The sequence below is a fragment of the Haemaphysalis longicornis genome, unplaced genomic scaffold, assembly GCF_048455015.1.
Source record: "Haemaphysalis longicornis isolate Haplotype H1 unplaced genomic scaffold, Haemaphysalis longicornis Haplotype H1 scaffold_7, whole genome shotgun sequence".
Taxonomy (NCBI): Eukaryota; Metazoa; Arthropoda; class Arachnida; order Ixodida; family Ixodidae; genus Haemaphysalis; species Haemaphysalis longicornis.
This window is the reverse complement of record NW_027526422.1, coordinates 73,187,934-73,214,515: the sequence shown is the minus strand read 5'-3', so window position 1 is coordinate 73,214,515 and position 26,582 is coordinate 73,187,934. Positions and strand designations below refer to the sequence as shown.

At 47.4% G+C, this 26,582-nt stretch overlaps 1 protein-coding gene across 1 annotated transcript in view; it reads left to right on the top strand.

Annotated features, from left to right (window-relative positions):
* Positions 1-18,018, top strand: part of LOC144146349 (lipase member K-like) — a 49,068-nt gene extending 31,050 nt beyond the window's left edge. Inside the window, exons 8-11 of the mRNA XM_077678304.1 lie at positions 3,732-3,803; positions 7,819-7,956; positions 9,384-9,488; positions 17,734-18,018. Coding sequence (XP_077534430.1) covers positions 3,732-3,803; positions 7,819-7,956; positions 9,384-9,488; positions 17,734-18,018 — 600 coding nt within the window. The remainder of the gene's footprint in view (positions 1-3,731; positions 3,804-7,818; positions 7,957-9,383; positions 9,489-17,733) is intronic.
* Positions 18,019-26,582: the final 8,564 nt, after the last annotated feature.

Genomic DNA, 26,582 nt, shown 5'->3' with positions numbered 1-26,582 from the left:
GTAACGCACATCCATGGGGTTAAAATAAAACTTCATGATTATGATGAACGTGCCATGTTTTACTTGAATTCTATGGTTTCGTGTGCACCTGTGGGACAGCCTCAAGGTTAAGTGGTGAAGACACACGAGAAAGACACACAGGAAGAAATTGCGTTGAACCCAGTAATTTCCTTTTCCCCTTTCGTGCACTTTCGTCTTGCTCTTTACACCACCCCCTGTCACCATACCCACCAAGCCCACTCCAAGCTCTAGTTGAGTTTCATATAAGGGCATTGGAGATTATTTAGTTTCTGTAATCTTCTGATGCTCTGCAGTATGCTTGTTCGCCTGAACCGTTCTGATATAACAGGGTTTTAACAGGGTTTAAACAGGGTTTTAACAGGGATTTAACAGGGTTTTAACAGGGATTTAACAGGGTTATACGGTGCCTATAACTCATTTCTGTCCACCCACGTAATCAATCTAAGGGTAATGAAAATGCGTACCCGCAATAAAGGATAGCTCCCCCCACTCTTCCCATCCGAATTGAATAAAAATAAATAGGCCGCGAATGTGCACACTTCGCTGTAAATGTCGTCGAAAGACGATAGTCTTCTGCTTCCCCTGCCATAAAAATGAATCTCTTTTCTTTCCCATTCCCCTCTCATGCTATTTTCCTCCGGTTTCTCTCCAGCCACGATTGCTCAAGTCGACTCAATTTTGGCGCGTTCCACCACTCATGCCGTCTGCTGGAGCCTTTTGTTACTGTTGAGCTTAAAACACTGCCGCGAGATGGCGCCGTGAGCGCGTTTTGTAATTTTAGGTCAAACCTTTTTTAAGTACGTATTTTTTATTTCCTATCAAAAAATCAAGCACCCATGCGTGCTTAATTTAAATACTTTCTTCGAAAATATTCCTTCTAGTTTTGAGGAAACTGGGCAGCGCCTTGAAATTGTTGATTTTGGTTTGGTCATGACTGCGAAAAAGACAGACCGTTTCACTGAAAAAAAACATTGCTTATGTTAAGACAAGCTCTCTGCGGCCATCACCATGGCTCACATTTCAAACGAGGTCACAGATCGATTGAGTACAAACATGTTCAGAAACGGGCCAAAATAGGAAGATGACGTCATTAGAAGAAAGTATAAGTTTTTGACTCCAACACCTCAGCTGTTTAGAAAATCGTAATTGTTCGTGTCCACAGTTAAAAATGCCAATAAATTGCCCAGCGCGCGCACGTTAGCCCATGCACGGCCGCTCGATGGAAACTAGTTTCCATCGAGCGGCCGTGGCCCATGCTTCGCGGAGACCGCCCGGCAGTTAAAAAACCCAGAAAATGGCGAGCGCGCGGTGTGCGTGCCTCACAGAGACCGCCCAGCGTCCCCGGCGCACGCTTGTGAAGCCAAGCATACCCACCTAGGGAGATTGGCCAAGATTGGCCAAAAAAATTCCTTCGTTTACCGCAATCGTGGCAACACTTGCTCAGAACGAGGAAGACTCCAGCATTCGCCGTAATCGTGGTAACACTTGCTCGGAACGAGAAAAATGCGACATATCGTACGCCCCTCCAAGATGATTTATAATTGTTATAATTTCCAAAAAAAAAAATACGCTCACACTTATAGCAACAATGAAGAAGAAGAAGCAAATCGGCTGCAATCGTGGACTTCAACCTTTGTGAAGGTCGTGAGCATGAAAGTGATGGCCGTGAACTTAAACGTACCTTCGTGAGCTTGCTTCATTTTTTTACATTACAAGCTCTTGTCTATCACTTACAAAAAATATTAGAAGTGTAATCTTTCAAGCACCTGAAAGGTCTCATGGTGGTGTATTTCTCCCTGCCCCAGTCACAGGTCATCGCTGGAGTGGAGGGCTGCTTGCGTACCAGTCGTCCCTTTTGTTGCCGCAACCGCCAGCACGGCAACGACACATGTAGCCCAGGACTGTTAATTTCCGAAAAAATCTCTGAGGCTATTTTAAAGGAGCCCTAAATAGTGTTCTAAAGGTTGCAGTACTATCCAATGAACGTCCTGCCACAAAAAAGAAAGGGTTTAAGGCGTTGAGAATTAGCCGAGTTATCGTTCATTAAGAAAGACCAGCAATAAGGCCTGAAGCTCTTCCTCTCTCATGACGAATGCAAAGCACTTTGGGAGCGGTGACGACGTCACCGACCAGGTGCAAGAAAACCTAGAGAAACAGGGAAAGGTTCGAGATGCGCGCAGTCATTGGCTCTGCTCGGCGGTATGTCACGCTGTTTTTAGCAGCGTAGGCTCCTCCTTCAACTGCCGAGAGGAGCCGGTCGGGCCACTCGATCGAACCTCCCAAGACGGTGCTCCTCACGTCGGCCGTGGTCACGTCGGCCCGTCAGTTTTAGAATAGGCGTTTCAAGGCCAGGTTGGGAGGTCCCAAACACAACGTGATCGCTCACGACGGTAATTGACGATTTACACCTACAACTAGCGACACGCTGGTGTTTCCGCATGCGGCACTGTCACGGCGGAGGAGGAGGAGGAAACAACTTTATTGGGAAAACACCTGCTGCGGGGACGCGGCCTAGGACGTCGTGATAGCTGGGCCCCTGTCAAGGCTTACTTGCGCGTCCTCTGTTGGAGGAGCACTTTCAGGCCGTTGACGGTTCAGGGCAGCCATCACCAGCTGGACGGCCTGGAGTTGTGAGTTGTAATTGACATCTCTCGCTGCTGCTGTAAGCTGCGGCGGGAGCGTGGTGCATTTCGCTTCTTCTGGATGAGTTCGGCAGTCCCATAAGACATGGGCCTCCGTGGCTCTGTCTCTATTACACAGTTTGCACAGATCACTGGTATACACTTCTGGACATATATGCTTAGCTATAACTGGGGAGACTGTCACGGCGAACACCTCGCTCCAAGGCCCCAATGGCCCTGACGCTCCGAAAAGGCTTAGCATGGCCGCAGTCACCGCTTTACGAAGCCGCGCCAACGACGATCACCAGAGCAATCTTTCCCAGCACTATCACCCCCTCTCACGCATTTCAGCAATAGTGTCGCTCTGCCGGGAGGTGATAAGTTTAAGCCGCTGCGGTGTATGATGTATCGTGCATACACCGCGAAGTGGGCTCCTTGTGTGAGCCGTGGGTCAGCCGTGTAGGCAGATGTTTGCCGCGGTCGCGCGTGTAGCAACGTTTCCAAATGCAGAGAATCTCCGTGTTTTTCAGCGCTTTTCATTCCATGTAAACGACGCGCTTTATCTACAAACTCGGCTAAGCTCGTGTGACGGATAGCGACGATCGACATTCGTCCCTACAATGATACGCCGTGCCACCGGTGGGTGCCGGAGCGCCCCTCGCCGGGACCGCAGCCGCCTTTCCCCCAGAGACGGGAACGGTGATGGGCTACAGCATTTTAAGGGGCCCACAAACAGCGGCGCCGTACTGTCCAGTGCTTCTTGCGACATAGAGGCTGCGTAAGAGCCAGGACTACGTCAGAGCGAGGCAGTATGGCCAGTATGACGGCGAGGAAGCGGTAGGTAAACAAGGAAAGAAAGAAACGACCTTTTGTGCGTGTTTGTACTGCCCCTACTTTACGCAGAGGTGTAATATTTGGTATACGTTGTCGTGAATGGGTACTCTAGCGATTGCGCGAGTGAAGCGGTGACCTTTGGAAGGCCATTTAGGGCCCCTTTAATGCCATTTTGTTATCTGCTTAAACAGGTTATTGTTGTGCAATGTGGGATCATTGTATAGCTGCCTAAAACACACTTCTCGTCTATTTCAGACCCGACTGCCGGTTCTCATAAGCCATGTGCCTGCGGGGACTTCTACCAAAAATCTTGCGCACTTCGCTCAGGTGACTTACAAGTTTCGGGTTGGGCACCTGAAACTGCTCACATGTACGAATGCGAAAGCATTAAAGTCTCGCGGCAGATTGTTTCCTAGCCATGTTTTGACATGTTTCACGTACGCAGAGAGACATCGACCACGGGTGTTACCCGTCGTTTAGCTCAAATCGTTCGTGAATGGTCAATCTCGCGCTGTGGCCGTCAAGCCCGTTCCCTCTCCGAAACCAATTAAAAGAAATCAAACCGCTTTAACTAGAAGAATTTAGGGAAGAGAGCGGAAGCTCCATCTACAATGCGGTGGCGCTCAGTCAGTTTAGGCGTTTCGGTGTGTTTTGCAGCGTGAGCACTTCAGCGTTGTCAGTGCACGTCTGGCTGGAGAAACTGGATCCCTTTCAGATGACATATGACTGTGCGTATTTTAAAGTGAGCGAAGGATAAAGACTAATCGAAAATACCTAGTTCGCAAGTGCCATTTCTTCGCAGCCATCTCAAGTTCCAAAGTGGGCTAGGTATGCACAAAATATGGGAAAGTGCTTACAACCATCATTAAATAACTGCAGCATGTTTGTTGGACTGGGTACACTTTTGAAAAAAATGCTGCGTTCCTTTTATAGCTTTTTTAATTGGTTGGTCGATTTTATTTCTTCTCCTTACAGCTGTTCCGGAGTAGGCGCTTTCAGAAGTATGGCTATGGCTTACTAAGAAACCTTCGCGTTTACGGTCAGGTGAGCTTCAGTAATCTTCCTTTTGATTATTTAACATGCTTTTACCACGTGAGGACATTTGGTAGAGTAGACTACAGGCCCAGGTTGAATGTTTTCATTAGTACTGCACAAAATTATCGTATTTGTTTCTGTGCGTTTATTTACGGATATTTTAATTGGGCGTGAAAAGATAGCCATTAAAAGTTCGCATATATACACTTGTGCGTCCGTCTACAAGTTATGAAGGGGGTGTCTATAAATTATTTCTGAGAGCACCATGAATGTGATTACAAGAAATACATCTGAAGGATCGCTATCGCCGAAACTAAGCGTGCAAATTGCAACAGAACTATCAATTAGGCTAGCTGATAGGAGTAACATGTGGCAATCACAATCACCTAAAGGTCCTAGACCTAGAGCGACGGATTAGGCTGGTTCACTAAGGACAAGATTTCATTATGTGTAGTTGATAACACAGAAACTTTAATCATGGACATATGCATTTGTGCATATTTAAATATTGGTTTCGAGGAAATAACCGCCTAGATACAACTCTGAGGTACTGGAGTTTTCATTTTTGTCAATTTACGCATAGGGATATTTGCCATGGCCAATAAGTGCGTGGGCATGGATCTTGAGCAGCAACGCCATGTGCTAGGTGATGATAAAGTTTTCTTTAGGATACTGGGCCTTGCAACAAGCCACACTAATTGAACACAAAATTACTGATTAAACCTTATCAGCCTTCTACGCTGAGCGCGTCACAACAATCCACGTCGGCATGATAACAAGGTTCAGCGGCTGTGGATGGTCTTTGGGGCTCTACTCGCGTGGCGCTTCACTACATAAACTTGTTTTAGAGTCAGTAGGGAAGAAGCTCGTTTAGGTAGCCTTAATAACAAACTGATTGTCCAGAATTTAGTTAACGTCATTGATTGAGCTGTTCCTGCCTGCTGACCGAATAAGATTGCGTCCACTCGGCGGCGATGCACCTACAACCACTCAGCTTAACTATTGCCTTTCTCTTACCCGCGCTCTAACTTTGTAAGGGATGCGGTGTGAATTAAACATGTCCTAGCTACACTTTTTTGAGAATACCCGTTCACTACAAAGCCCAGAAAAGTTTTACTTTACCAACAGCTCCCGGCACATGAAGCAGGTGCCCATTTAATTACGCGAGTGATACAACCGCTCGTGCCAACAGGTTCAGGGGGCATTTACGTCCCCTGACGCACTGAAGTAGACACCTAATGGCCTGACAGAAGGAAAGATGCTTTTTCCTACAGGAGAGGGAGATCAGATTGTCGCCTCCGTGGAAGCAGAGGATTCGCAGATCATGCTGCCTGAAATGTATGTACGGCTCAGTATTTGTGGTATCTTTTTACGGCACACGATGAGCCATTTCGCGGAAGGGACATTTTATACTTCCATGTGGATGCGCAGCCATTTTGAAGCGTCACTGATTCCTTGTTCTCAGTCTTCACTCGCTCTGGCGAGCGAGAACTGATACTGTTGCTTTTGTGCAAATCTGAATGCCCGCTTAGAATGCATTGTAACGTGCCACCCTGCACGGTGAAACTCTTGGTAGAGAGCTACTCTAAGCACCAGAAATTGGGTGCAAAGTTGCCATATACTCAAAGGTTATGCTTTACATGTTGAGAAATGAAGCGTATTCAGCAAAGAAACCGGGTTCGGGCAGAGGTTTCTTTTTTACATCTTTTCCTCGGCCCACAGTAAAACCGCTTATTTATTTCCCCCAGTTCATTTTCTATGGGTTTTTGAGATTCTTCATGCACGTCTACCTGTATGTAAGTGCATTGTAGTCCCGACGTACGTGCCGTAGCGCACATCATTCGATGCTGCTTCTGTAACATTGCTTCGGTGTCGACTTGTGTGTTGTAGGATAAATTATGTATAGTCCAAACAAAGGTAATGCACGCTTTATTACGACCGCACGAGTTAACTCTATAGGCTGAAAATCCAACGTTAATTGTACACAAGATCGCTAAAAGCGCTGCAAAAAATAGCAGACCACTCAAACGATCAAAAGATGCCAGTGAATGCTCAGAATAACGCCTTATTTATCACGGCAAGTCCTATAAAAAGTACGGGATGTATCTGAAAAGAAAACCAGGGCCCTCTGAAGCCAAAAAGAGCTCACTAGCCTGAACTCGGCTTTTCTAAGGTCTTCCCTTTTTAAAGAGAGAGATGGTTAAAAAGCGAACCTTTCTCTATGCAAACAAAGTTCAATTAAAGCCCACATTCCACCCTTAAGCCCAAAATTCAAACTGCCAAAGTCCGACGCCAGAGTCCACTTCAACTCGGCCAATGTCCAAAGCCAACGCCTACGCAACAAACTCAAAGGGTTTAAATGCGAACCTTTCTTCATGCAAACTAAGCTAAATCAAAGCCCACAATCCACCCTTATAAAGCACACAATCCAAACGGCCAAAATCCGACGCCAAAGTCGACTTCAACTAGGCCAAAGTCAAGAGGCAATACCCACGCAATGAACCCAAAAGAAATACTGAATAATTCGAGGCGCCAAACAACAGGGAGCAGAAGAAACACGCAGACGCAGACAAGGCGCCACTTAGAACTAAACTTTTTGAGAAAACCCTAGGTTGAATACGCATAATTCATAAGGCGGAAACAAGTGCATTAGTATCGAATAATCACTCCAAGAAATTGAGTTCTTAGATGGACACGTGTAGGTTCACACACGGTGTTGGTGTGACGTTTTCCTGACGTCAAAACAGTGCATTTAACCTAGGGTTTTTACGAATAGAGTTTAGTCGAAAGTGCTGGCTTGTCTGTGCCTACGTGTCTCTTCTGGTCCCCGTTGTTTAGCGCCTAAATTACTCAGCATGCTCAACCAACTAGCACTAGTAAGTCTTTTGTTACCAAAGAAAAGGCTGAGCGCCCCGAACGAAATGACAGCGCAATCGAATAGTTGCCAATTTCATAACGCGAGGGAGACAGGTTTGATTCCGACCACAGGAAGTGTTTATTTATTTCCAATTGGCTGCATATGTTATTGTTCCCCGCTGCTTCTAACCGCCTACTTACCGGAAGTTTGGAATGGTCCTGTGCTTAGATTGCGGGATTCACGGTGCAAAGGTCCGCCCTCGTGGCCTCGTGGTGGGCTCCTGACATGTCGCCACTTTCCCTTAGACCTCTTGGCCTAAAATGTTCTCCCTCTCTAATTTGCAGATAATGATAGTTTTCTGCTAATGATCCTCAAGGAATGAGTTCAAGCTTAAACAGTTCCTTGTTAAAATAAATTTGAACATCTTTTTTTTCTTCAAATATTTCTCAGATACGTCCTCCGGAATACGACTTGACGCAAGTGACGGCTCCCGCGGCGCTGTTCTACAGCGTCAATGACGTGTTCTGCAATCTCAAGGACATCCGCCATTTGCAAGAAAAACTGCCGAACGTCGTGTTAAATCACAAGGTTGGATGCTGTCTTTGTTGTACTTGCATCTGCTTTATTCGAAACTGGCACCCACTCAAATGAGTTGCCAACATACCAAAGAGATAAATTAGAAACGAATAACTGCAAGAATTTAAAAACATCTGGCCTTCACAGCCATTCATTGTATGGTTGCCGAGTCCCAGCAGTGCTTTAGCGGCGTGGTTGGTTGACTTTGTGTATGCAAGACAAGGTGTGGGGATCTGGCTATCACGCGCACCACCACCGGCAGGCTATAGCGACAAAGGGTGTTTAGAAAACTTTTCACAGCAGACTGCCGGTGTGTGTTCCTTGTGGTGGCATACCTCTTTTCAAATATGGAGATCACATCCTCCTTTTTTGAGGTCCTTCATCAATAAGGTGGAACTAAAGTGATGCAAAAGATAAGGGCACAGATACCGTGGATGTTTGTACCCCTCGGACTTATTTTAAGTGCCATGCACTTCTTAAGCGACCCTGAACCTGCGTCCACCGGCGATGTCCGCGCACGTGGAGATGGGCGCGTGCAGCCTGGCCGCTGACATAGCACATACCCACGTGGGGGATTGGCCAGGAATCTCCTCGTCTTCCTTGCCAACGGGGGGAGATGGGCGCGCGCTGCCTGGCCGCTGACATGGCACATATCCACGTGGGGGATTGGCCAAGAATCGGGCGTGAGAAGGGCTAATGCACCTGCTTAAAGGAGTACTGACACGAAATTTCAAAGCTGAGATCCGCTCTAGCAATCAAGTACAGCGACAACACAAATTGGTGTCTGTGAATAAATGCATCTTTCTTTCTTTGTAGTTGTGTGTGTGTGTGTGATCTCTCTTTCGCGAACATTACCGAACCGCGCAAATTCAACTCGTGCATTCGCACTTTCACATTCTTCCCCTCGGGGAAATGCGGGGAATGTTTTCCTTCTACGTTTTGTAAAGTATATTTATATAAATGTGAAAATTTTTCAGAAGCAAATTTATGTTTATGAGCTAACTTTTACGTGCTAAAGGATGTAATTCCGCATTTTAATCAAAACCTAGTCTACTCAGGCTTCATTTGCAAGCTGGACCAGTACTTCTACACAGCGAAAGCAAAGGCTACGAATATATCACTCCCAATCCAGCCAAGATCTGGGAGAAACCGATTAAAACAACGCATACCCTACATTAGCATTTTTCCAGGCTTCAGGAGATGCCAGTCCCGTATCAAGGTTGCGACCACGAGAACCTCAGGAGCCATGCACGGTAATCAAATGACCTCCCCGTAGCCAGCGTCAACTGCGCCAGTGCCTGCATCATGATCTACTAAAAACCTATAACAGCTCATTCAAAGACATTGTCTAAGAGTTTATGGCCACACAATTATTGTAGCCGCTCTTTATTAGCGCTGTTCTTAAAATTGCTTATGTCTGCTTGCTTACTTCCCTGCAGGTTTCTGATCGCCGGTTCTCGCAGCTCGACTTTAACTTGGGAGTGCACGCCAGGCGGGAAGTCTACGAACCCATGATGCGCTTCATGCAGGGCTACAGCGGCAGGGTGCAAATGTATCATACAGTACCAAATTTCGTTAGCAGAACGGTAGAAAACGAATTTTTTGACCTGGTGCCTGTTAACAACACGGTGCAAAACGAACATATATCCCGAACTGCAGATGACAGCCCAAACGAAGACGTCTATATCAGCCCCGTCACCGTTGCCAACCCGGTAGAAGACGGGCCTATTGTCCAATTTCCTGTTCATCATTCCTCCTTAAATGAATAAAAAATAATTCCTGGCGTACCTAACACCAGAAAACAGGTACTGATGTCTTATGCTGCCTCAGATGGACGTTACTCGTGGGTAAATTTCGACAATTACATCAAAGATGTGGGTAGACAGAGGGCGCTGGCGCGAAAATACGAAGACTGTATTGTGCTGAGTCCGCTGCCTCGCTAAGTTTGATTCCTTTTCCTTGTTAGGCGCTCTGCGTTCCTGGGCTCCATTCGCTCAATTTTTCTTGTCTTTTGCTTAACTTTATTTCGAGTTTTTTCCTTGCACTACATTGCGTGCCATTTTTATTCAACTTTTGTTTCCTCTCTATTGCTGCTTTCCCGATTTCTCACATTCACTTCACTGCATTGTAATCATCCCCATCTGGCGTAGCAAGCACTGCCGCTAGCAGAGCTGACCTCTCCAGCCCACATTAAAGAGCTCTCTCTCTCTCTCTCTCTCTCTCGCTAAGTTAGCTCAGCCTCCCGTTTCATGATCAATCCACCACGTGGTTATGTCAAGCAGGCCGCACCAGTCAGTGTCAGTCGGTGCACAATCGTTTGCGGCAAGGCTGCGAGGCGTTGAAGGCGATCAAGGAAGCGCCTATTGCTGCGACGTGTGCCTCAACAAGTAAAGTAAGGCTCGCTAGATGGTGATTGACGCTACTTCGATGAAACAGCCCTGGAAACGACACTACTGAGTTAAATACACTCTCCGGAATGCGGTGTATGTGTTTTCCTCCATCGTTTCGTTTTAAATGCTGTTACTCGAAAATAGCATACGCGTTTGTTTTAGCGTCTTTGGGCTGGTAAGGCAAAACAATAGGTGTCACTTTCATAACAAGCCGCAAACAGACAGTGGTCTTCACGCACAACGGTTGTTTTGAAAATACATTCTAACCAAACGATGCTGCTGCTTCTATTTTTGAACTTCATATGTCTTACCAACATACTAAAGGCGTATATCAAACTCTCAGTGACAATGGGGCTTCCTTCAACAGCGGTACTGTTGAGTGAGAGTTCTCGAATTTACATGCTATGAAAGGTACAGGATCTTCTATTGAATACAACGAGATTTTCTAATAAACGTGGATTGTATGTACAGAGGGCAACACAATTGTCCATAACACAGCTCTCGTGCCACCAGCCTTATCCTGATTCCCTCGAAAAAGATTTGGAGAAAACTACTCGCGGTTGGAAAGTTTGAGCCACAACTTTTGTCCTCAACGTACTTTTAAAACGTCCGTTTGCGCACTTCTCAGAGGTAATTTGCAGAAGTTGAGCTCACTGTTATAGGCAAGTGTGTTGCACAGTGCACATGATAGACAAAACTCTGTCTAAGAGTATCTATGTAAGGTTATTGAACCTTCTGGAGGTCGAACTCGGCTGTTCTGCCGCTTTTCGTTAGATAAATTTTGTTAGCTACAATTCTGCTTTTCCTTTAGCTGAAGAAAGAAAAAAGTAAAGAACCTGAACAAGTGAACCGTAGCTGACTATTCTATACGTGAGGGTATGTCCTCACTCTCGAACATACTTGCCGCGGGGTTGTGAAGCTCGTCTATAAAGGGTGTATTAAAAAAAAATCCCATCGGAACACGGATATGCCAGTTTTTCTAACCATCGGCTTGCGCCGAAGGCAGCCCTAATAGCCTTTCCAGGGAACATCTTTTTCTCGGGGTACGAAACCTTTGGATCAAGAATATTGTGTAAAAGAATGTGCACAAGCAAGAAAACGCCGCCACCGAAAGGCTAGGTGAAGCGATTGCCGCAAAAAGCAGGCGGTGGTGGATACACTTATTGTCTGGTATATTAGAGAGTTAGCATTACGAGAGTTGTCCCTAGTAGACAACCCTCCCCTCAAAATACTCGATGGAGTCCCTATTCATCGGTCCTTACTTCTGTCTGAGCAGGCTGAACCAAGCCTACTTGGGGATGAAAGGTCCACGTATCTGAGCAGCGTCGCCTCCCAGTTTTCTCTTTTGGGGTTGGGGTTAGGGAGAAGACAGGGTTGTTATGGCATGCCCACACCATGTTGTAGGTGTCGGCCACCTTCTCACAGTACTTCCAGAGGCCAGAGAAAAAAATATCGAAGTGTTTAATGACTGCCGGGCACAGAGTATTAGCAGCGCCATTTCAAATATAACAGGAATATGGGACACACTTTATTGGTTATCATGCGAAACTCTGGCACAGCACGTCAAGCACTCGGTCGTGCACTGGGCACGTCCACACTGGTTCCTACAATTGCTAATCATTTATCGAAGCCCTAGAGTGAACTGCAGGTAGATTTTATAAAGGAAATGGTCCGCTGTCACCCGCCTCTGTGGAAATAAGGTTTCCTATAAGCCTCGTGCTCCTAGTATCGTTTTCTCAACTTCCCTGCAGCGGTTCGAGCACACCCATAGGGAATCCAGTGGCATCATTCAAACTACTTCGTGAAAAACGAAATGACGCTATGATGTCTCACTTATCAAGACTTAAACGTTGTAACTTTTGGATTAAGCTGACTGAGTTTTGTGTTTAGTGCTGGGGTGACTAATACCAGGTAAGTGAACGAGTTGGGTAAAACGAACGAAAACTAAATCAGACACAAAAGTACCAAGAAGTTGTGTTCGTAAACCTTGGAAGTCAATAAATTAGGGAGTCTTACGACGTCCTTTCGTGTAAGCTTCGTACATTTTCAGTAATTATGGTACACAGTAGGCCTCGTCAAGAGTCACTATCGATTTTCACTGAAGCGTGACATCAAAAAACATTAAGAATAACGTACAGTCCTCGAATGGGTTAGCATCAAAGTATCCGGTGACCACCAATGCACAGAGCGCTGGTTCTCACCATCCACCGGCTTATCTTCCGTGGGGGATTTGCACTGCTTATCTAATCAAGAGCATTCCCCCTCACTGACTGCAGTGGGGACGTCCGTAAGCCGCCGCTCGGGTCTAAGCTGGTACTTTGTCATTTGTTATAGCTAAGACTTTGGAGGTCTGCACAGCGCTAGAAGACACCGTGGTGAGTTGAGGAACCCATATGAAAACACAAAAGCGCTCACTCAGCTCGTATTTTCTTAGCCAAGAACGCTTTGTGTGTGCTAGGACAAAGTATACAAACAGCATTTATTTTTAAATTGATATAGTCAGGTGAAATTATACGCCTCAAAATTCTGCCATGAGTTTGCTCAGCCGAACAATTTTAAAGCATCAGCCAACCGCCAGTACGTGCTCCATCGATTGTCGGAGGAAGGTTATGATCCAAGGGTAGAACAAATAACCTCAAACTGCATGTGGTTTTTGTTCGAACCGATTGTCTAACGACAATTCAGAGCTTTTCATATTTTTGGTTGCACATAAAGGCTGTAATTTGAAACATGCTAGCTGCCGCCAGAAAAGAAAATAACGCTCTATGGGTGGGGACTCGGTCCTGTGACTTTAGAAAGCCAATAGTCTGGTCGTCACTGTATTTTTACGGGCCTGTCCTTCCAATATCAGGTGTGTTCTCGAATGGGAATAGTTTTCCATAAGCAAAAGGTTTTTGTTCCCTTAATAAAAACCTGCTGCCACAAGGACCTTTTTTGGTGTTCCTGTCATCAGTATGTTCATCAGCATAGATGAAATGTCATCAACCTAACTGAAATCGACTGATTGATTGTCTTTATTAAGAGGAGGCTCACAGGTCAAGGGGTTAGGGATTATAGAAAACGAATATCTAAGCGACACGTTTTCTTGCCGTCAGCCATGTATGCTAATTTGGGAGGTTTGTCAGGCAGGCCTCATACAGCTCCAAAGAGAGCGCTTTTTCAGCACATAGCGCCCAATTTCCCTGGTTATAGATGGTTCGCTGCGCGATATTCCAAGATGGACATTGAGGCCAATATAGGTTTGCCATTCTTTGAGTAAGGCATCCCTACCTCTGCCGAAGCTTGTGTAGCGCCAGATTAAATGGTAGAGGTCGGCCGTGTGCGCCAGAGTTAGGTGCACGTGGATGCCGATGTAGAGGACGTGGCTGCAATGAACCATTTACGCATGATGTCTGGCGTGCACGCTTCGATTGCGTAAGCCATAAATCTTATTATAAAGATATTTTCTTGCCTCTTGAGGTGGTTGTCATCAGTCAGGAACCCGGACGGCGTAGTTTTGTCAATGCGTTTGCGACCTTCTTGCCGTAATTTCTCTCGATAGAGGTACCATGTCGTTCGAGTGGGGAGACTTGGGGAGGTGTTGTGAGTAAGCATTCCCTGGCAGCATCATGTGCGTGCTCGTTGCCATACGCGCTGGCCGTTTGGCCTGGAGTCCAGGCAAGTCTCGGTTGCAGGTTTACTCTTTCAGAGCCTGGAATAGTACGATTGTGTTGTTGGCGGTTATGATAGTTTTGGACGCCTCGCTTATCTCCTCCTGTACGGCAGTGTGCGAATCCGTGATGAGCCCATATTTGGTGTTGACATTCATCTCCGACCATAGCAACTGCTGCATTGTGTCAAGAAATTGGAACGGTTCGGCTTCTGTTGCAAGCCTGTGCGCATCGGTGATTCTTGTGCGATTCAGAGCGGGTAGTTGGGGACATAACCCGGCTACCTAACCCGGCTAAACTGCCTCAGATCTGTCAGCGGAGTCAACGATAAAGATATCCAACTTGTCCAGAACCTTGTCTTGAGCGAGTTTGCGGCTATACCGTCCTCTTACTTCTTTGTCCTGGCAAGCAATGGGTCTTCGCCGCACAGAAGCGAGGGTGGGTGGTTCCCCGAGCAAGGCAACAGGGAACGGTCACCTTGACAAGCCGACAGATCCTACCGCTAAAGCGCTTTTCCTTCACAGGTCGGGTCAAATCTTGTTCATGTCAGAGTTCAGTTTCTTGGACTAGACTGAAGTTGGCCGGAAGTGGGGTTGCTTGCTGTAAGATGTGAATACAGAAATGTCTTGGGCGCCGTGTTATGGTTCTCACCGTAGTTTGGTAGAGGATGTGGATGTTCTGCATCTGTTTTTGGTGGACTACGCAGGCAGCCCACACGTGATTTGTCCTACAGCCACCGCTCGAGCAAGGGCGATGCAAGCGCGTTGTCATGAACCGCCAAACTTCAATCTCCAAACGTCGAAGAACAAAAAAAAAACAAGAAAACCTTTGACCAATAGCCCTGACGCTTACCATTTGTAAACTAATTGAGAGGCTCATGTACAACCGACTAAAATACCATTTGGAGAAGACAGCCTGGCACCATTCATCGCAGACTTGTTTTCTACCTAATCGCGCACCCAGAACTCCCCTTGGCTTCTACGCAGGATCCTCTGTAGAACACCACGAAAACATTTACTAGACAACCTGAAAGGATTTTGACAATGCAGATCAATACGTAATCCTCCAAGGGCTAGGTAAAGTGTGTTTTATTTATGATGACTTATGATGGGCCACACCGTGTGGAAAAAAGTTGATTGTTTTCACATGTGCTGCGTGGGCCGATCACTGACGCGCAATCCAAGCGCGTTCATGATTGACCGAGTACAAAAATTGTAAGAGAAGCCCAAAATAGCAAAATTTACGTATTTTAAAAACAAGCCAAAATTTTAAAGCAAAGCTTTGTACCTTCACCAGCCAACACTTCCTTCGCGGCGCGCGGTACAAAAAACTCCAAACGCAGCTGAAGAGGGGGAGGGCGGTTTTCACTCACGGAGCACAGTGTAGATGGCGCGGCGAACGCGCGCTATATTACCGAGCGTTCCCTGCGCGCCGGTGGGTGCGATGGTGGGAATCATTCCTTCGGCTTTGTCGTGTGCTTTAGCGAAAGTTGTTTTGGGCCTGTCTTGGCTCAGCTTCACGTCCATTGCGCGCTTAATTCGCACGACTTGATTAACTTGTTCGACAGCACCTCCTGGGTAACCCGGACCCGACGGAATTAACTGACCGTATGGCAAAGATACCAAAGGATTTGTTTGCAGGGCGGAAAAAGAAAATGCAGAGACCACGTACAGACATTTGGCGGCGAGAGAAACGCTACCATTTGCGCACCGCTTGCTAAAAATGGGACTTCATTTTCTAAATTGGTGAATACAAATATATTTGTATGTGAACATCTTCGACAGAACTCTGTCTGGTTGGGTTAAACTTAAGAGGCAAAAACACCAACCAAGGGCGTTTATTCAAAGCGGTCCCAACGTTTCGGAGCCAACTCGGCTCCTTCATCAGGGGTGACTATGTACAAACAAGAAGCAGCGGTTATATAGGTGTCTTCTTTTTCTTTTTCTTTTTTCTTACTGGATTCTTGCCCTTGCGCGTCAGAGGCCGTGGGCGTAGATGGTGGGAAGGGCTCCGAGGGATCTATTCAGGCCTTGCCGGTTCTCTTGTATGTGCCAGGACTAAAGCAGTAATCTTTGTGAGTAATCGGTTTCGGTGCCAATCACCTGCGCGCCGTCAAAGTTAATCCTGTCGTCAGCTTTTTCGCAGTGCTCGGCCAATGCACTGCGCTGAGTGACGGACTTGCCAACGTCGTTTTTGTGTTGGCGGAGGCGTTCCGGGAAGTTCATGGTCTCCCCAACATAACTAACGGGGCATTGTGCGCAAGCAATTTTGTAGACGACCCCTTGGGATTTTTCTTTTGGCGGTCGCTCTTTAGGTCAAGGTATGAGCCGTCCAAGAGTTGACACTGGCTTGTGGGAGATGACAATGCCTTCCTTGCGAAGAATGCGGGATAATGTTTCACTCGTTCCTTTAACATAGGGGACGGAAATATGGGTGGGTCGGTGTGCCGAGGGGATGGGGGGGCAGACGGCGGAGACAAGAGAGGGGTTATTGACCGGCGGCGTACGTACAGAGGAATTTCCTTGGTTGCAGCCCGGCTGAGGGAGACGGCGTTTGACGCGTCGTATGAAGTTGCTGGTGTATCCATTTTTCTTCAGGTCAGCGGTTACGGCTTTTTCTTTCTTCCGGTCTTCTTCTATTGAGCATATAGTTCTGGCTCTAAGTAAGAGAGGTGAGGCCACAAATGATTTGTGGGAATTTGGGTGGCAGGAATCGAATACCAGGTAGCGGCCGGTGTGGGTGGATTTCCTGTATACTGTGAAATTTAGTCCGTCTTGCTGTCTTTTTATCAAAACGTCGAGAAATGGTAAGGTGCTATTCGTTTCTTTTAAGTGCGAATGCACTTTATAAGCGACCCTGAATTCCGGTGACCGCCGTCCGTCCACATAGCAACAGCTGCGGGTGCGCGCGCTCCTCGTCTTCCTTGGCAACGGGGGCAGATGGGCGCGCGCTGCATGGCCGCTGACATGGCACATACCCACTTGGGGGATTGGCCAGGAATCTCCTCGTCTTTCTTGGCAACGGGGGGAGATGGGCGCGCGCTGCCTGGCCGCTGACATGGCACATACCCACGTGGGGGATTGGCCAGGAATCGGGCGTGAGAAGGGCTAATGCACCCGCTTAAAGGAGTACTGACACGAAATTTCAAAGCTGAGATCCGCTCTAGCAATCAAGTACAACGACAACACAAATAGGTGTCTGTGCATGGCACATACCCACGTGGGGGATTGGCCAGGAATCGGGCGTGAGAAGGGCTAATGCACCCGCTTAAAGGAGTACTGACACGAAATTTCAAAGCTGAGATCCGCTCTAGCAATCAAGTACAACGACAACACAAATAGGTGTCTGTGAATAAATGCATCTTTCTTTCTTTGTAGTTGTGTGTGTGTGTGTAATCTCTCTTTCGCGAATATTACCGAACCGCGCAAATTCAACTGCTGCATTCGCACTTTCACATTCTTCCCCTCGGGGAAATGCGGGGAAATTTTTTCCATGGTGAATTGGATGGCTGGTTCGATCGAATTTAGCTGCGACAGGAAGTTGTCTGCTGTTGTTTCTTTGATGACACAAAAGCAGTCGTCCACGTACCGGAGAAACACCTTGGGCTTTTCGGGGAAATTTTCCAGAACGGTCCTTTCAATTTTTTCCATTACAAGGTTGGCTGTGGTCACGGAAATAGCTGCCCCCATCGCAGTTCCACTTACTTGCCTGAAATATTCCTGCTTGTAGCAGAAATATGTGCTTTGCAGGCAGAACTGCAGAAGTTGCGTTATCTCGCCGACGCTGAGGCAGGTCCTAGAGCTCAGGCTGTCGTCATTCTCGAGGGCACTAGTGGCGGTTGCGACGGCCAGGGAAACAGGGACGCTGGTGAAAAGCGACACGACGTCAAAAGAGACGAGTCTGTCCCCACGGTCGATCGGCACTTCGGAGACAAGTTTGACGAAGTGGCTGGCGTTCTTGACGTGGATGGACGTTTTGCCGACGAAAGGGAAGAGAACCTGATGAAGGAAGTTGGACACGGCTCGAAGTGGTGAAGTTGTGAACTCCACAATAGGCCGGAGGGGCACATCGGGTTTATAGATCCCTCGGAGCCCTTCCCACCATCTACGCCCACGGCCTCCGACGCACAAGGGCAAGAATCCAGTAAGAAAAAAGAAAAAGAAGAAGACAGCTATATAACCGCTGCTTTTTGTTGGTACATAGTCACCCCTGATGCAGGAGCCGAGTTGGCTCCTAAACGTTGGGACCGCTTTGAATAAACGCGCTTGGTTGGTGTATTTTCCTCTTAAATTCAATTGTGTTTTATGAGGTATTGCAAAAGGAGAAAGGAGCAACCGGTACTGACAAATAGCAATTATAAGAGTTCCCTAAGATTTCTCGCAATTATCAAACATACTAACTAGTTTAAATCGGCATAAATGGGAATCACTACGTTCACATGCCGAATTGTTTCGGTGTGTGCGCTTGTGTAGCCCGGTGGTGTAGCCCCGAGCTAGCACAACAGGGTCGCTAGGTTCCGCTGTCTCACCCTTTGAAAGACGCTCCTCTCCGTTTTCTTTCTGCCGATGCACGGCCGGGCTACAGCGGCGGCGTCCGCTACCCTAGCCCGGGCATGGCCGAAGCCGTTCTGTTCGGGATGCCGCCCCCGCGAATGCCAGGTAACGGCTGGCAGAATCTCTGGTTTCCCCCTTTGTAGAGCAATGTGTGTGAATTCAAGTGGCGTCGGTTGGGCAATTGTTATGGGTGTCGTTTAAAGCTTTGCTTCCTAACCGCCTTCACAGCATGGATTGGAGCCAATTTTTTCGGTATCCACACAGCATGGATGGTCCTTTGATAAAGGATTTTTTCTGACTGCGCTAAAAAAAGAGATCAGGACTAGTTTGCGTAGACACGAAAGACTGAATTTATACATTACTTCTGAAGTTGAGAAACCTTTCACCGATGGCGCCACGAATTAGCTGTTTACTTTGCTTTGTTGCAATATACGGTTGCATTCCAAGTGGAAGTCAAATTTTCCCTTCGCAGCGCTGATGTTTTCATAACTGTGATACGATGATGCTACTGAAGTTCAGTACGTATCCCATATCGCGTCCAGGTTCACTAACCGCTCCTTTATCGTATATTCACCGTTTATCATTTACTCTTCGCTCATTTGCCTTCGATGCCTTTACGCTATACGAGTGCACACGCTAATACGACTAAATTTTGGATTGTTCATGGCACTGCATTTGGTGATCTTTGTTTATACACCCATCGTGTTGTGGGGTCGACCTTCCCTCACCATATTGACCGGTTGTAATCCCGGTAGTTTACTTACATATGCGCATGCAGGGTGATCTAAATTAAGGAGACAGTTTTTTTTAATACACACTTAGATTTGCGTGAAGAACACCTCGCCAGTGAGGTTACACGCCCAGGGGGACACAGAATAAGGGGGTGATTATTGATGCCGGTGCTATAATTGACTGAAATTGAATAATTAACTTTTTAGTGGCTGCAGTAAGCAGTCGTATTTGTACTGAAAAGTTATACGCAATCGAGTTTATACGCAGCTTCATTTGGCAGAATTCTTCTAGCGCATCCCTACTCTGAGATATGGAACTGCGACGTTTAATTGCCGATCGCATGATTACGCTTGCTAGACAGTGAAGACCGGCGCAAAGCTCCGCCCCTTTGTTCTGTGTTTCGATAGTAGCTCGGGCGACTGCAGATTGCGATAACGCCAGCCAAGACTGAAAAGGTGCCAGTTATCACTTTTGTTTATGCCTCCACCCCGTGTCAAATTAAACACCGTACACAGCAGGCACGTCCCAAACCTAAGGAGCTTTGCGCCGGATCTCACTGTCTTGCATGCGTAATCATGCGAACGGCAATGAAACTTCGCAGTTCGATATCTCTGAGCACGGATGCGCTAGAACAGTTCTGCTAAATTAAACTGCGTAGAAATGCACTTGCATCTAACTTTTCAATGCAAACATGCCTGCTTACTGCAGCCACTAAAAGTTAATTATTCAATTTTAGTTAATTAGCCCACCGACATCAATAATTACTACCTGATTATGTGTCCCCTTGGGCGATTAACCTTACTACGTAAATTTAAGCGCCTAATTTTTAAAAACCGGTCGACTTAATTTTGATCACCCTGTATATCTCACGTTGAGGAGGATGGCATTTACCTGTTCCGCTAGGGATTTCAACACGTTCTCAACACGCGAATTTTGCTTACATCCGCTTTCGGTAGCCCAGGTTCACACGCATATAACAACGGCATCAAATCGCTACTGAACCCAGCGGTCACCTAAGAACACGGATGCAAGAATAGAATGCGCTGTCCCTGAATTGCTTCGGAGAGGCTATGGCTGCGGCGCTGATATGCTTCAGACGTTGCGTGCGTCTATATCATGGGCGATCGTCTCCATTCCTTTCTACCACCGCGGGGTCTAGGTTCCGCCGCCTTTGTAACTTAATATGTAGTACTTATTATGTAGTTAATTGCCTTGGTTTCATTTCTGCTCACCCGAGACAATATTTTTCATGCTGAAAACCTTTGAGCCATTTCTGGTCACCCACGATTGGCCTTCACTGCAGAGTCTGCATTAAGTAGCTGTTTCTGACGTATACGGAAATAAAGCTGTCAACGCAGTTCTAAACGGTCGCTTTAATGAGGGTGCAAGACATTCTCGTTTCGATAGTCGAACATTTTTCAAAGACATCAACAGCATTGAGCTTTCTGCAGATACTTCCGGATACAGGAGTCCGTGCCACGAATTAAACGAAAAAGTACACAACAATTTGGCTTACACGCATGAGGATGGGCAGACTAGCGTCCCCGGCATCAAGAACCAGGGATTGGCACTTGCTTGCTTCACTGCTGCTTTGTTCGCGTCCGTAGCGGCCGGCTAAGGAAACGCAGAGGAAAAGTGCACTTGGACGCCTGCTCTTACCTGGTGAGCATGCATCAAATGTGAGCAGGCATTTAATGTACAGCACCGAGAAGTATGGTCGCTCTGCGAATGTTCCATTATAACCTTTGATTGCATATCCTGCCAGTGTTTGCCCCGAAGACGTACATCTACGGGGGATATATTTCTATAAAGGGAACATCTTGTCTGGTATCCCTGGTTTCGTTTGCCAAGCTTGGGGGTCCGTAACATAAAGGGTTAACAGCGCACAAATACCACGACACACAAGGTAGAGAAGACAGGACAAGCGCTTAACTACAACTCATTTTTTTTATTTCGCCATGAAAGACATATAAACCAACACACATCCAATAACAAGGCCCAAAAAAATATGACATAAACACTTATCGCGCGCCTCGCCTATCGTTAAGGCTTAACGATAGGCTGAGAGAGCATAAAAACCTCGTAGGAAAGACGGCTGTTTCGGGCCACCTAGCTGCGCACTGCAAAGATTGCGCCTGCGTGCCGCTGTTCGGGGAGTTCTCAGTCATTGCTAGAGGGAAGGACAGTCATACGCTAGAGGTAATCGAGGCACTCGAGATTGAACGGCTTGATGAAAACTAAGTCAGCAGGCCATCTGTTGCACTCTCAGAAAAAGAAAAACAGTATCTGGAGCAACGAGCGTAGAAAGCGGGGCACGCGATAAGTGTTTATGTCATATTTTTGAGGAGTCGCTTGAGGAGGGCGGTATGCCGCGCTTCCGTTTCTTCAAGTCGTCGTCGAAGGTCATCTGCTTCTTGCGCGAGCTTTTCCAACTCGGCTTGAATAGTGGTTTCCTCTTGCAGGATGCCCTTAAGTGGGGGTTGTTCCTTTGTAGCATTACTTGATGTGTTTGCAGTCTCTTCGAGCTGGCTGGGTGTTGTGGCCGCCGCAGCGTAGGAGACGTGCCGTTTACGTTCAACATGTGCCGGTTGCGAGTAGCTCGAACGTTCCTGCTGTCCGTGCGCTGCGCCATTTGCTGATGATGGCATCGCCGTAGTGGTGCGCTCAAATGAGGCATGATCTGCTAACTCCGCATCGCATTGACCGGGTGTTCTGCCACCACTCGGTGATCGAAGGGGACGGTATCTGTTCTTCTGGTCTGTGAACGCGCTCGGCGTTTTGCGGCTATTTCAGCATCAGCCTTCGGACATTTTGGGTCGGTAGCCATATGTCCCTGATTCTTACAGTTGCGGCAGGTCAATAGGTCAATATATTTGCTTCCTTGCATTTAGTGACGGCAAAGGTATCGTTCCCGTGGTTCTTGCCGCATGTGTCACCTACTGCCTGGTGAGGGCACACGTCTTTCTTGTGGCCGAACCGGTGACAGCGACTGCATACGACCGATTTGGGTTCGTAGACCGTGACACGAGAAATGCGGCCATAATAAATCACAGATTTAGGTGGGCGTCGTCCCTCAAACGTCAACAGGCATGCTCCACGGGTGCCCATTGGGCGTGCGTCAAGTATACTCTGACGGTTGCACGTCAACGCCGCCTTTAGTCCAGCGTTGCTTTCTCTGCAGACGATGTTATAGATCACCCCACGGCACATATCTCGTCCGGGAGCCTGGTGGACTTGCACAGCAATCTGCTTGCCCCGGATTTCGAGGTTCGTCAGTTTTTTTAGGGCATCGGCTTGTTTTTTGTCATGAGCCAGTACCGTAATTGTGTTCGACGCAGGATGAAATCTGTACGTCATGGGTCTTGTAACTTTCTCTGCGGGTGCTGCGGAGATGATGGCGAAGTGGAGGTGTTCTTAGTTGGTAAAGTGCTGAGATTCGCGTGGGCGCGCGGGCGTATGACGAGGATGTACGTTTCCACTTGAGGTTCAGAATTGGGATTTAGTTGCTTACGTTTACGCCGTTTTTGAACCTAGTAAGCTCCTCCGGTGTGAACACCGTCCCCGTCGCACACGTTAAAATCGGTTGCAGACCAGTCCGCCTCTGTGATGTAGTGGTGAGCACAGCGTTGTTGGGATGTGCACTAGTGACTTTCATGGTTGGGTTAGAAACTGTAACCTTATGGCCGCATTCCTCGGCGTGCTCTTTTGTGACGTATGTTTCCATGCCGCCTTCGTCACTTGAGATGGCCGATTCATTTTCTTGAGCCCAATGCGTCAGGAGGTCGCAGTGCGTCCTTTTTTCCGTTGTACTACTGTGAGGCGCACGAAGAGCCTCTCCTCTCGTGGCAGTTGCGACGAGCGCTGCGGTTCCTCCCATAGCGTTGCTTGTCTTAAAGATGATAGTCTTTCTTGGGCTACTTAAACCCAGAAACTTTGGTCTGTCTGTCTGTCTGTCTGTCTGTCTGTCTGTCTGTCTGTCTGCTGTCTGTCTGTCTGTCTGGGACTCGATTCAGCCAACCGGCCAAAGTAAAACAAGGCCTGCGCAGTAGTCTTATATAGTCACACCTAAATCTACCCGTCTAAGTCCGGTGTAATGTTCATACTTGTCAACATTTGTTGAAGAAGAACAAGACATTACGCCAATACAACTTACAAGACAACAAATTAATACAGAAGTGATATTTGCAGGGTTCCTTTATAAAAAATCATACAGGCTTGATTTTTGCGAAATAAATACTTCATCAACTGCAGAAAAAAATTCACTCCGCCGTCACCTACTGTCGCCCGCGCCACTATTGCTTCTGGCGGCATTTTAAGAAATGAAGCGGCAGCGGTTACGAATGGTTCCACTAGATAGGTTCCACGTTCTGCTTGGAACGCGCGTGCAGTAGGGCAACGTGGTTCTATAAACGTTGTAGTAGGGTACTTCGATTCACGCGCGTCTCCGCCGTACGTCAGCGTTGGCGTCGAGACACCTGGCCTGGAGCAGTGCAAGGCGGTAAATTTAAAATGATTTAAGCAAACCTTTGGCGTCTTTACCTTGGCAAGAGCGCGACGCCGCAGGAACAACATGAGAGGTGAGCGGGAAAGCGAAGGGAGGCGTTTACTCGGCAAAAGCCGATAAAGACTAGCGTTGTTTGTCGACATTTGCAACAAAAGGAGCAGATACGCGGCCAATTTTTTCCTCGAGCGTTCGCGCCGATGCTGGTGGGGCCCTTCGCGGCAAGCCTCATAGCTCGCGCCAGGAGTTGCTTCGAGATCGGCATGTGCTTGCCGTTCATGTTGCAGTGGTAACCGCGGCGGCATTTCTGCTTGAATCGGCGTCGCCTGTTGTTGTATATAGTCATCAGATGGCGGTGGTGTCGGCGCAACCTGGCCGGCGGTCGTCGACGGCGGTTCCATGGTGTAGGCTTAGCGAAGCCGTCGCCGGCGGCGAAAGGGTGCCCGTAAAGCGGCCTTGCAACACGGTACCTTGTCGAGTTTCACTTCGATAGGCTCCTGGTGCAATGGCAAAAAGGATGACCTGTAGCACTCGAAGCACAGACGGGAAGAGAGCTCTTGACGGGCGATGAAATGCAGAGCGTCGGGACATACGTCCATTCACCTTGAAATAGCATCAGCTTTCAGCTGACCGTCTTTCAGGTGGAAGCCGTGACGAAAGATGAGACTTTCTTAAGCGTGCCCAAACAAACAGTGGTCGTCACGCGGAACTGTTGTTTTGAAAATACAGTCTAACAAAACAACGCTGGTGTTTTGCTTTTAAAATTCAGATTTCTTACCAACACAGTAAAGGCGGGTCTCAAAATGTCACTCATTACATGTCTTTCATTCCTCAGCGGTACTGTTGACTGAGTGTTCCTTTATTTACGCTTTATGAAAAGGGCAGGATCCGCCGTTGAATTTACCGAAGTTTTATGAGACACGTGGATTGAATGTACAGAGGGCGACGCACTTGTCTATTGCTGAGCATTCTTGCCTGCAGCCTTATCTTGCCTCGCTCGACAAGGATTCGGTGCTTAAGCCCACCACTTTTGTCTTCAACGTATTGGTAAAGCGTTTGGTGCGCAGATTTCAGAGATAACTTGTTGAAGTCAAACTCGCTGTTATAAACAAAGGTGTTACGCACTGTACATAATAGACGCGTCCGTATCGAGGATCACCTAAGTGTGGTGTTTTGAATCTTGCGGAAGTTACGAAGTCGGCTGTTGTGCCGCTTTTCGTTGGGTAATTTTTGTTAGCTATAATTCGGCTTTTTCTTTAACTCACGAAAAAAATAAGTGAAGAACGCGAAACAAAGGGACTGTAACTGACTGTTATGCACGGGAGCATATGTCCCCACCCTCGAGCATAGTTTTCGCGGGGTTATGAAACTTGTCCATCAAGGGCGCTGGAAAAAGAAAATGCTAATGAATGTGCCAGACTTTCGAACCCTCGGCTTCACCCGACGGCAGCCAAGAAAAAGCGCTTCCAGGCAATGTCTTTCTGTCGGATTGTGAAGCCTCAGAATCAAGACTATTTGGTAAAAGGGATTCCGGACGAGCAAGAAAACGCAGCGAAGTGTGGCAGGTTGCGCTGATTGCGGCAAAAGCAGGTGGTGGTGGAGACACATTTATTGCCTGCTATGTCTGAGAGTTAGAGGTGAAGAGTTGGAGACAGCTGAAGAGAGCCGTTCCTAGTGTACAACCTTCCCCTCACAATACTAGGTGTAGTCCCTATTCGGGAACTCCATTGCTTGTGACCGCTCTCTGAGAAGGCTGAACCAGGGCTTCCTAAGCCGGTATAGATGCATCAAGCCGACCAGGGCCTCCAACGAGTCCTCTCCTTTGGGGTTGGGGTTGGGGGAAGGGAAGGATTCTTCTGGCATGCCCATACCATTTGGTAGATGTCGGTGGCTTCTCCACAGTACTGACAGAGGCCGGTGAAAAAAATGTTGAAGTGTTTCATGACTGCCGGGCACAGCGTATTACCTGCGAGGCTTCAAATGTCACAGGGATATGGGATGCATTTTAGTGCGGGCTCTGAAAAACGTTGGCACAGACAATCAGGCACTGGGTCACTCCCTGGGCACTTCAAGATAGGTGCGGCAATTGAGAATCGTTAATCGAATCCCCAGCGTGCACTGTAGGTAGATTTTATAGGGAAAGCGGTGGGCTCTCAACCGCCTTCTGCAAATAAGGGTGCCCAAAAAACTGGTGCATACAGTCTCGTTTTTTCAACTATTGGGCACTGCTTCGCTAGAACACTCATAGTGGATCTAGCAGCACCATTCAAAACACTGCATGATCAACGAATCAACGCTCTGATGTTTCATACATGAAGGCCTAGTAAATGTAGCTTTGCTCTGTAACTTTTAGAACTGAGTTGATTGAACTTTGTGTGTCAGGCTGCTGCGACTGAAGCCAGGGAATTAGAAGAGTTGGGTAAAGCGAAATAAAACTAAAGCAACCATAAAATTACCAACTCTTTGTGCCCGTAAAACCTGGTAGTCAAAAAATTCCGGCGGCTTACATTGTATTTTCGTGTAAGCTTCCCTATTTTTCAGTAAATGTGGTATATACAGTTAAAGATCGTTAATCCTAACTCGGTTAATTTCAACTTACAGTTAATTCAAACTGACGCCCTGGTAGCGGCACAGGCCTGTATATTTCAATGGGTTAAAACTCCCGATAGTTCCAACGCGTCGGTATCCAGAACAGTTCATTCGAACTGGGATCCCCTGGTTTCTATCGCTCCTCGCACAGGAAGTGGGCCCAGAGTGATTACAATGGGCTGCAAATCCAAACCAAACCAAATTTGCTAGACATTCAAAACAA